We start from the raw sequence: 11,095 nt of genomic DNA on the forward strand, positions 1-11,095 counted from the left end.
CACGCGGGGCTCGAACATACGGTTCTGAGAGATCATGACCTGAGCTGAGGTCCCGGCTGCTTAACCGACTGAGCCACCCAGGCGCCCCTCCTTTCTTTTCTAAGTAAACACTGTCTAACGTGGGGCTCGAATTCACAACCCTGAGATCAAAACTCATGGGCTCTCCCCACCGAGCCAGCCAGGCACCCCCATTTCTGTGGTTCTAAGCCGCTCAGTTTGTGGCATTTTGTTACAGCAGCCACAAGAGACCAACGTAGGGTCCTTCCTCACCCCAGGCTTCCACGTGTCTCCGGGAGAACCCAGAAAGAGGCCGGAAACGATGGCTGTGCTCAGGGGGTGCCAACTTCAAAAGGCCAGGCAGGAGGATTTAACAGCCGGGCCACCTCCACGGACCTCTCTGGGCCTCAAAGCAACCTGGCTGGGAGGCTGGGGCTCACTCAGGATCTCTGCTCCCCAGGATCCCAGGGAGATTTGATCCAATTGGATCTCTGAGCTTTTCTGCACTTTCCCCGGGGCCCTAGAAGGTCCCACATGGGGAAACCAAGGCCAAGAGAGGGGCTGAGCCTAGATCTGGGCGGAGGTGGGGGGTCTCTTCTCTCTGGGTTCCACCCTCGTCAGGCCAGGAATGTCCTCAGGTTTGTGAGCCCAGCCTCCCTACTCTGGCTGGAAGGAGGTGTTCAGAGCTCTCTGCGTAATGCCCCACGGAAGCTGCCCCAGTTGGGGTGCCCAGTGCTCAGACCAATGAGAACCCCAGAGGGGAAAGACTGGTCATTTCCTTTCTGCTGTTTGCACCCTCCCTTGGGGCTTAAAAACCACAGTGTGTGGGCAGGACGCACCTTCGATCAGCGGGGAGCCCGGGAGACCTGAATATGGTGAGTCCCCCCCCAGCTGGATCATGGGGTTCAGGAACCATCTCCCTTCTCTGTCTCCTTGCTGGGTCTCTCTCTCTCCCCACCACTCCCCTTCTCGCTGCCTCTCCCTCTCTCTGTTCTCCGTCTCCTCCCTTCTCCCCTGACCCGCATCTCAAGACTCTCCAGGGCTGGGAAACAGCTAAAAAGTAAGATCATTAAGGGATTATCCCCAGGTCCTCAGGGCTGGGATCAGAAAGGTCCCTGGGGCAGGAAATCCGAGTGTTGGATCTGGCTAGATGACATCTTCCTCAAGTGGAGAGATCCAGGAGGGGTCTTTCTGGCGGCGGCGGGAAGGACAGGAGCAAACCCTGGGAGGCTGCAAAGAACCAGCTCGGAAGCAAGGTAGTTACTCACCCGGACTTTCAGATGTTCTGAATTGTAGACATGGGGAAACTGAGGCCCAGGCAGGAGCAGAGATGGCCCGGGTCCTTCATGGGTGGGTGGCAGACCCAGGCTGTCCCGTGGGTTCTGTGAGTGTCAAAGGGAACCGGTCTCCAGGCTCTGGGAGGGCTCCCGCCTCCCCTGCCCCCCACCCCCCTGTGCCCCCAGGGCTGGGTCTCCAGAGAGGCAGGGCTGTGATTTAGTACCTGCCTTGTTAGAGGTTCTGGTCTTTCTTCATCTGGGTGAAAGAGGAAACGGAAGACACATTAGCTGACCAGGGAGGGGCTTGGCATTGCCTCACCCCACTTTTGAGACCTCGCTGGGGCCAACAGGACTTTGCGAAGCGGACCGACCTTTGGCTTCGACTTCTTCTTGCCGTAAAAAGTCCCAAATACCAAAGCGGATTCAGTGAAAAGTCACTCTGCCCGCCCAGCCCAGAGCCTCAGACTCCTTGTCACGCTGTGTTGGGTCCTTCCAGAAACAGTCTACAGGTGCTCAAGAACAGAGGTGAAGGGAATAGAGTAGGGGGTAGTTTGACATGGGGGTCGAGTTGAAATAAGCTTCACGTTCTGGCTCTTCTGTGTAATAGACAAGGAGACTCCTCTTTCTTGGGCTTCCTTCTCTTTACCTTGAAGATGGGGAGAACAATCCGACGATCCTCCAGAACTAGAACCTACGTCACAGGATCACTGAGAGAATTAAATGATACACGGAAAGCTCTTACGTGCATGGTATACAGTAGGCGCTCACTGCATGTGGCATGTCTATCGTTCCTTCCCCCTGCAAACAGAAGTACATTCTGCGCGTTGGCCTACAGCCTGCTTTTTTCCCTAGAGTAACGTATAGTATTAGTAACCGGTATTTATTGAGCGCTTACTGTATTCCAGGCCCTGTGCTATGCACTTTACATTTACATCGAGGAGGAAGATACTGTTATCATCCGTGTATATTTCAAGGGGATTCGTCCTTTCTTTTTGTCAGCTGTGTGATAGTCTCCTGGGAGGGTCTCTCCCCTGTCAATAGAGATTTAGGTTGTTTCCCATGTTTTGTCTTTATTTTTTTTTTAAATTAAGTTTATTTATTTTCAGAGAGAGAGGGAGAGAGAGAGAGAGAGGCAGGAAAGAGCAGAGAGAAAGGGAGGGAGAGAGAATCCCAAGCAGGCTCCACACTGTCAGCACAGAGCCCGATGTGGGGCTTGAACTCATGAACCGTGAGACAATGACCCGAGCCCAGATCAAGAGTGGGTCGCTTAGCTGACTGAGTCACCCAGGCGCCCGTGTCTTTATTTTTTAAATTCAATGTAAAAAAATTATTTAGGGGCGCCTGGGTGGCTCGGTCGGTTGAGCGTCTGACTTTGGCTCAGGTCATGATCTCACGGTTCATGGGTTTGAGCCCCGCATCGGGCTCTGTGCTGACCGCTCGGAGCCTGGAGCCTGCTTCGGCTTCTGGGGTCCCCCTCTCTCTCTGCCCCTCCCCTGCTCACACTCTGTGTCTCTCTGTCTCTCAAAAATGAATACACGTTAATAATTTTTAAAAAATATATGAAAACTTTTTTTATTGCAATCTCCACCCCCAACGCAGGGCTTGAACTCACGACCCCATGATCAAGAGTCGCACACCCTACCGACTGAGCCAGCCAGACACCCCCGCTATGTTTTGTCTTTGAAACCAAAGTTACATCTTTGGACCCAAGTCTGGGTGTCCAGACTGCAGATGCTAAGTCCGTGGGCAATTTCTCTTTTAAGAGACATTGCCAAAAGGCACACCAACCTAGACTTTCCCTCTGCCGTGCATCAGAGCGTCTTTCTTCCTGCCCCAGCGCCCTCTGCCCCCCCCCATCTGCACGGTTGCATCAGACTTTCTTTTGTGTGTGCATGTGTTCCACATTAAACAAATTTTTTTTAATTTTATTTTTAATTTAATTTTTTATTTAAAAAAAAAATTTTTAATTTCATTTTTAAAACAAATTTTTTTTTCAACGTTTATTTATTTTGGGGACAGAGAGAGACAGAGCATGAACGGGGGAGGGGCAGAGAGAGAGGGAGACACAGAATCGGAAACAGGCTCCAGGCTCCGAGCCATCGGCCCAGAGCCCGACGCGGGGCTTGAACTCACGGACCGCAAGATCATGACCTGGCTGAAGTCGGACGCTTAACCGACTGCGCCACCCAGGCGCCCCTTAATTTCATTTTTAATTAAAAAAAATTTACATCCAAATTAGTTAGCATAGAGTGCAACATTGATTTCGGGAGTAGGTTCCTTAATGCCCCTCCCCCATTTAGCCCCTCCCTCCTCCCCCATTTAGCCCCTCCCCCCTCCCCCAACCCCTCCCGGAACCCTCGGTTTGTTCTCCAGATTTATGAGTCTCTTCTGTTTGGTCCCCCTCCCTGTTTTTATATTATTTTTGCTTCCCTTCCCTTATGTTCATCTGTTTTGTCTCTTAAAGTCCTCATAGGAGTGAAGTCATGGTATTTGTCTCTCTCTGGCTAATTTCATTTAGCATGATACCCTCCAGTTCCATCCACGTAGTTGCAAATGGCAAGATTTCATTCTTTTTGATTGCCGAGTAATACTCCATTGTATATATAGACCACATCTTCTCTATCCGTTCATCCATCGATGGACATCTGGGCTCTTTCCAGACTTTGGCTCTTGTCGATAGCGCTGCTATAAACATGGGGGGGTGTGTGTCCCTTGGAAACGGCACCCCTGTATCCCTTGGATAAATGCCTAGTAGTGCAATGGCTGGGTCATAGGGTCGTTCTATTTTTAGTTTTTTGAGGAGCCTCCATACTGTTTTCCAGAGTGGCTGCACCAGCTTGCATTCCCAGAGAAGATTTTTGTATATTTTTTTTAAATTTTGTTTTTAATGTTTACTTATTTTTGAGAGAGAAAGAGAGAAAGCCAGAGCACGAGCAGGGAGGGGCAGAGAGAGAGGGAGGCCCAGAATCCGAAGCAGCTTCCAGGCTCTGAGCTGTCAGCACAGGGCCCGACGCGGGGCTCGAACCCACGAACCGCGTGGGATCATGACCTGAGCCGAAGTTGGACGCTTAACCGACTGAGCCGCCCAGGCGCCCCCATATTTTTAAGCAGTCTCTACACCCAACGTGGGGCCTGAACCCACGACCCCGAGATCGAGAGATGTAGGCTCCACCAACTGAGCCAGCCAGGCGCCTCCGGTCCTGGGTTTTACCCATCACCCTAGCTCTTGGAGCGCCTTCCACATCAGAGCATAAACTCCTCATTCTTTGGGCGAGTGGCCCAGATGTGTTCTGTGGGCCGGGATGCGCCATCATTAACCCAGCCCCTCCCCTCTTGCTGGACCCTCTGGTTACTTCCCATCTTTGTAGGGGTGCTGCAGGGGCAAAGCTTTTCCCAGCCACTGGTCCTGGCAGGGTCCTGGAAGCCACAGGGTGTTCGAATCAGCACTTTCTTTTTTTTCCCCTGGTCTTATGAAATCAGCAAAAGGAAAAGGGCCCCCGGTGAGCTCACGTCTGTCATGTCCATCCGGAAGGCACTTTGTCAGCTGAGGAGTGTGAGAGCAGGGGAGTGGGGGCGCGTAGGGACGCTCCCTTTTCGGAGTCTGAGTCACTCTGTAGCCAAGGAGGCCTGGGAGCTGTGGAACCTGAAGCGCAAAAGCTACTAGCTTTGAACGCTGCATCCAAAGGGAACACAACGAGTTTAACCACCTGCTAAAGGTGCTTAGGCCCTACAGCCTCCTGCTGGGCCTGGCATTAACCCTTTAGTTAAACTGGAGCTTGGGGATGGGGGCGGGGGGAGTGGAGGGAGGAGGGGGCTGGGTGGGTCCCAGAAGGAAATGGGAAGAAGGGGTGTGGGAGGGGGGGATGGTAAGGGGAAGGCTCCCGCAGGGGCTATTTACCAATAGAAATATTGCAACAAGTTGAGCTTTCTATTTTGAAATGTTTTCACGCTTATGGAAAAATGGTAAGAGCGATACAAAGAACTCCCATAATGCTCTTCACCCAGATTCTCCGAATTTGCTTTATCAGTCAATCATGTGTCTATCATCTGTCTATCTATCATCTTTTCTCCCCCCTGAACATTTGAGAGTATGTTGTAGGCATCACACCCTTTGGATCTTAAATACCTCGGTGTTTATTTCTTCTTCTTCTTCTTCTTCTTCTTCTTCTTTTTATTATTATTATTATTGTTATTATTATTTTCTTAATGTTTTTATTTATATTTGAGAGAGAGACAGAGCTCGGCGAGCAGGGGAGGGGCAGAGAGAGAGGGAGACACAGAATCCGCAGGCTCCAGGCTCCGAGCTGTCGGCACAGAGCCCGGCGCGGGGCTCGAACTCACAGACAGTGAGATCATGACCTGAGCCCAAGTCGGATGCTCAACTGACCCAGCCACCCAGGCTCCCCTCCCCCTCGGTTTTTAAACACATAAACACAAGACCACATCACCCTCAATAAAATTAGCACCGATTCCTTACTATCGTCAAACACTCCATTTTTACATTTCCCGCATTATCTCAAAAATGTCTGATTTTTCCGCTTGATTATTCCACTCCAAGTCCAAACAATGTCTCCATATTACCTTTGCTTGAGATGCCTCTAAATCTCCTTTAATCCATGACATTTCTTCGTCTTCTCTCTCTCTCTTTCTTTTCTTTTTTACAGTGTCATTTATTTGTGGGAGAAAGCAGACCATACCGTTTGTCCTGTAGAGTTTTCTGCGGTCTGCTTGGGCTGATCTTGTCCCTGTGGTGTTATCATGTTCCTCTGTCCCCTGCTTTTCCTGTGGACTGGTCGTTCTTGATCTAGAACCTTGATTGGAGCCCCATTCATTTATTGGGCCACAATCACTTCACAGGCGGTGCTGTGTCCTTTCTAATGCGTCACATCAGCCGGAACAGGATGTCCAATTGTCTGTCTTCTCTGGATGAGCCATCCAGGCGCCCCTCTTAGATTTTTTTTCCTAAAGGAAGACTTTCCTACATCAACTCTTTATTTCCCTGAAATATATATACCTTGGGCAGAAATGGCAGGATAAATGCTTGATTTGTTTCTTTTCCAGAAGAAAAAGGTGACCAATGGGTTTGCTTGGGTTTTTTTTTTTTTATGTTTATTTATTTATTTTGAGAGAGAGGGAGGGAGAGAGTGCATGAGCAGGGGAGGGGCAGAGAAAGAGAGGACAGAGGATTTGCCGTGGGCTCTTCGCCGACAGCAGAGAGGCCGATGTGGGGCTTGAACTCACAAACCTTGAGCTCATGACCTGAGTGGAAGTTGGACGCTTAACTGACTGAGCCCCCCGGGGCGCCCCAAGCCTGGGCCCTTTGAACGGCAGAGGGTCATTAGAGACCATAATCTGGGTGCTAAGGTGCTCTTTGTTCTTGGACACCTATATCTTTCTCTGTTCCTTTCATCCCTTCTGTCCTTCCTCTTGCGAGGCAAAAATCTATATCTTATTCCTATTTCTTGTGCTTCATCTTGCCACCCCCCCCCCCCAATATTTTCTCTCTGCTCTGACCCTGAGGTTTTGAAACGATTTAAGCTAATGGTGATAGAAGATTACGGTCAACCAGGAAAGAAACCGAGGCACGGAGCAGTAAGGGAACTTCCAAGGGTCCAGGCAGGCTTCAAGCAGGACAGTCGGGATCTGGCCCCTAAGTGCCAGTGCTGAGCTATCCGGAACCCGGAGCGAAAGGACACATGTGTGCCCCTCCACCCTTCGCAAAATATCCTCCCGTAGTTTGAACCGAGTAGAACAAATAAATAAAGCTCTGCTCAAATCCCCCCGCCCCCGCCCCACAACAGAAACCACCTCATAAGCCCCAGCAGCGTGACTGTCCATAAAACCCGGGAATTGCCTGATACGTTTACACACCAGGGTCCATTTGCAGACACCCCTCTGTCTGGGAAAGCAAACTGTGGTCTGATTGGACGGTTCCCAAGGCACAATCGTGCAAGGGCAGAAAACAAACAAAGATGGCCGCCTGTCTTTATTCACAGTTTGGATGTTTTGCCCCCCCCCACCCCCCCGGATTTGGGGGAGGGGCGGGCATTGATTTTGATTCTTTTTTTTTAATTTTTTTTTTCAACGTTTCTTTATTTTTGGGACAGAGAGAGACAGAGCATGAACGGGGGAGGGGCAGAGAGAGAGGGAGACACAGAATCGGAAACAGGCTCCAGGCTCTGAGCCATCAGCCCAGAGCCCGACGCGGGGCTCGAACTCACGGACCGCGAGATCGTGACCTGGCTGAAGTCGGACGCTTAACCGACTGTGCCACCCAGGCGCCCCTGATTTTGATTCTTTAAAACATCGCATCACCATATTTACCTGGATGACTGAGCGTTGGGTTTTTTTTTGTTTGTTTTGTTTTTGTTTTGTTTTGTTTTGCTTTTGATTCCCCCTTTCTGTTTGCTTAAATACCAGGCCGAATCCCTGCCTTCTCGGGGGGAGCCACTCGGAGACAGAGCACGGAGCTGTCTTGGCGCGAGGCAGCAAAAGGGGGTGATGGGCGGCAGTGGGGTAGCCACCTGGGGGTATCATCTCAGTTTGTTGACGGGCGTTAAAAAGAGCTAATGAGCCGCGGGGCCCCCCGGGGGGCTAGGTGAGCTTCCGACTTCGGCTCAGGTCACGATCTCGCGGTCCGTGGGTTCGAGCCCCGCGTGGGGCTCTGTGCCCACGGCTCGGAGCCTGGAGCCCGTTTCGGATTCTGCGCTTCCCTCTCTCTCTTTCTGATCCTCCCCCCGTTCATGCTCTGTCTCTCTCTGTCCCCAAAATAAACATTAAAAAAAAATAAAAAAAATTCAAGAAAGAGCGAACAAGCTGTCATGGGGGTACAGTCTCGTCAGAACGGACAGTGACCACAACGTTGGCAGCAGGACTAGGTTTTGCCCGCTCGGTTGCCGGATCCTGGGGATGTCCAAGGATTTTAGCAGGAGGTGGCAGGGCGGCAGGTGTAACCCCGTAGCTGGGTCTGGCCCTCCGCATCCCCGTTTCCCTGGGGAGAAACCTGGGGCTCCAAGAAGAGGTGTGATGGGCTCCTGGCCGCATAGCCCTGATGGGCCCTTTTTGCCTCTCTCATCCCACCCAGGACTCCCTGAATTACAGCACCCCTGACTATGCTGATTATGGCTGGACCGTGGACCCGTACTTGCCAGTGGACAAGTCTTCTAGAATCCCCGCCCTGTCTGCTCCGAATGTGACTGCCCTGGTAATCTTAGCGGTGGTCTTCCTGGTGGGCGTCCCGGGCAACAGCCTGGTGGTGTGGGTGACCGGCTTCGAGGTCCGGCGAAACATCAACGCCATCTGGTTTCTCAACCTGGCGGTGGCCGACCTCCTCTCCTGCCTGGCGCTGCCCATCTTGTTCACATCCATCGTCCAGCACGGCCACTGGCCCTATGGCGAGACGGCCTGCCGCGTCCTGCCCTCCCTCATCCTGCTCAACATGTACGCCAGCATCTTGCTCCTGGCCACCATCAGCGCCGACCGCTTCCTGCTGGTGTTTAACCCCGTCTGGTGCCAGAACTACCGAGGGGCCCGCTTGGCCTGGGCGGCCTGCGGCGTGGCCTGGGGCTTGGCCCTCTTGCTGACCATCCCGTCCTTCATGTATCGTGTGGTGCGCGTGGAGGCCTTTCCGTTCAAGATGGAGTGCGGCGTGAGCTACGGGAGAGACAGTGTCGTCACCGAGAGGGTCGTGGCCATCCTGCGGCTGGTGGTGGGCTTCCTGTGGCCGCTGGTCACGCTCGGAATCTGTTACACGTTCCTCCTGATTCGGACGTGGAGCCGCAGCGCCACGCGCTCCGCCAAGACGGTCAAGGTGGTGGCGGCGGTGGTGACCAGCTTCTTTGTGTTCTGGCTGCCCTACCAGGTGACGGGGATGATGCTGGCCCTGTCCAAACCGCGCTCGAGAATCTTCAAGAGCGCGTCGGCTCTGGACGCCCTGTGCGTCGCCTTCGCTTACGTCAACTGCTGCATAAACCCCGTCATCTACGTGGCGGCGGCTCGGGGCTTCCACGCCCGCTTCCTCAAGTCCCTCCCCGCCAGGCTCCGGAACGTGTTGACCGAGGAGTCCGTGTCCCGGGACAGCAAGTCCTACACCCTCTCCACGGCGGACACCCCAGCCCAGAAGAGCCAGGCGGTGTGAGGGGCGCGCTCCCGGCCGCCCTCTGCTCGGCGCCCCCACCTTCCCACCGGTGCGGTTTCTCTGGGCTCATGGTAACCGTGACCTTGGTGAAACCGTAGTACCCCCCCCTCCCCCCGCCAAACAGCTCTCTGTCTGCGCGTGCGCGTGCGCGTGCGCGTGCAGCTTGTGACTAGGACACATTGGATACACAGAAGACAGATGGGAAGGTCGTAACCTTTGCAGAAGAGTGAAGGGCGCCTGCGCGGCTCAGTCGCTTGAGCGTCCGACTTCCGCTCAGGTTCACGAGCTCCCGGTTCGTGAGTTCGAGCCCCACGCCGGGCTCCGTGTTGACGGCTGGGAGCCTGGAGGCCGCTTCTCTCTCTCTCTCTCTCTCTCTCTCTGCCCCTCTACCTGCTCATGCTCTGTGTGTGTGTCTCTCTCTCAAAAATAAATAAACATAAAAAAAAAACTTATAAAAAATAGTGAGGTATTTATATCACTGGAGAGCTGGAACAAAATGTAACAAGCGTCTCAAAAGGCATTCTTGCTCGTTGATACGCGGGCGAAGCTTTTCTAAGCGGGTGGGTCTAGGGGCGCCTGGGCGGCTCAGCGGGTTGAGCGCTGACTTCCGGCTCAGGTCATGATCTCGTGGTTCGTGAGTTCGAGCCCCGAGTCGGGCTCTGGGCGGACAGTTCGGAGCCTGGAGCCTGCTTCCGATTCGGTGTCTCCCTCTCTCCGTGCCCCTCCCCTGCTCACGCTCTTTCCCTCTCCCCCCCCCCCCCCATAAAATAAACATAAAAAAGCCCAACTAAGTGTGTCGATTTAAAGTACAGTAGGTTAGGGGCGCCTGGGTGGCGCAGTCGGTTAAGCGTCCGACTTCAGCCAGGTCACGATCTCGCGGTCCGTGAGTTCGAGCCCTGCGTCGGGCTCTGGGCTGATGGCTCAGAGCCTGGAGCCTGTTTCAGATTCTGTGTCTCCCTCTCTCTCTGCCCCTCCCCCGTTCATGCTCTGTCTCTCTCTGTCCCAAAAATAAAAATAAACGTTGAAAAAAAAAATTAAAAAAAAAAAAAGTACAGTAGGTTAAAATGTTACTCAATTGGGGGTTAAAAAAAAAATGCCTTAAGTAAAAAAGAGGTTAGATGGTCCCGGTCAGAAGCAAGTGTGAGGGAAGCTTGCTGTAAGGGGAGGTTAAGAAACATTGGTTGGGCACCTCCAGGGGGGGAAGGAGGTCACGCGGGAACTTGACATTTTACTTTGTAAACTGCTGTTTTGTTTGCATTTCTCAAAATAAATAAAAGAAAAAAGAAAAAAAAAACCCAAGAAACTTTAAATTTTGTTTATCACTGCGGACTCATGCATAGCTGGCTGTGAGTGATAATGCAGAGGGATCTTCGGTGCCCTTGACCTATTTCACTGTGGGAACACCTTGCAAAACAAGAACACGACCAGGATGTGGACACCGATATACTCGAGGTGCAGGATATTTTCGTCACCACCTGGATCCCTCATGATGCCCTTTTCCAGCCCCCACCCCCCAGCGACTGCCCTCCACCCTCCCAGCCTGGTCTGGGGCCCCTGGCCACCACGGTTTCACTCTCATCTTCAATTCGGTCCTTTCAAGGGACTCATTCAGCGTGTAACCTTTTGACTTTTGAAAAAACTAGTCTGCTGCGCTTGAATGATGAACATAGGCGCGCCGGGGTGG

General features: G+C 52.7%; 1 protein-coding gene across 1 annotated transcript; it reads left to right on the forward strand.

The window, feature by feature from the left end:
* Positions 1-792: 792 nt before the first annotated feature.
* On the forward strand, positions 793-10,347 carry C5AR1 (complement C5a receptor 1). Its single transcript, XM_047837233.1, has 2 exons — positions 793-872; positions 8,359-10,347. Exons 1-2 carry the CDS (start codon positions 870-872, stop codon positions 9,409-9,411), a joined length of 1,056 nt encoding a protein of 351 aa, XP_047693189.1. The 5' UTR covers positions 793-869; the 3' UTR covers positions 9,412-10,347.
* The last annotated feature ends 748 nt before the right edge of the window (positions 10,348-11,095 follow it).

This window comes from Prionailurus viverrinus, chromosome E2, assembly GCF_022837055.1.
Source record: "Prionailurus viverrinus isolate Anna chromosome E2, UM_Priviv_1.0, whole genome shotgun sequence".
NCBI classification, from domain to species: Eukaryota; Metazoa; Chordata; class Mammalia; order Carnivora; family Felidae; genus Prionailurus; species Prionailurus viverrinus.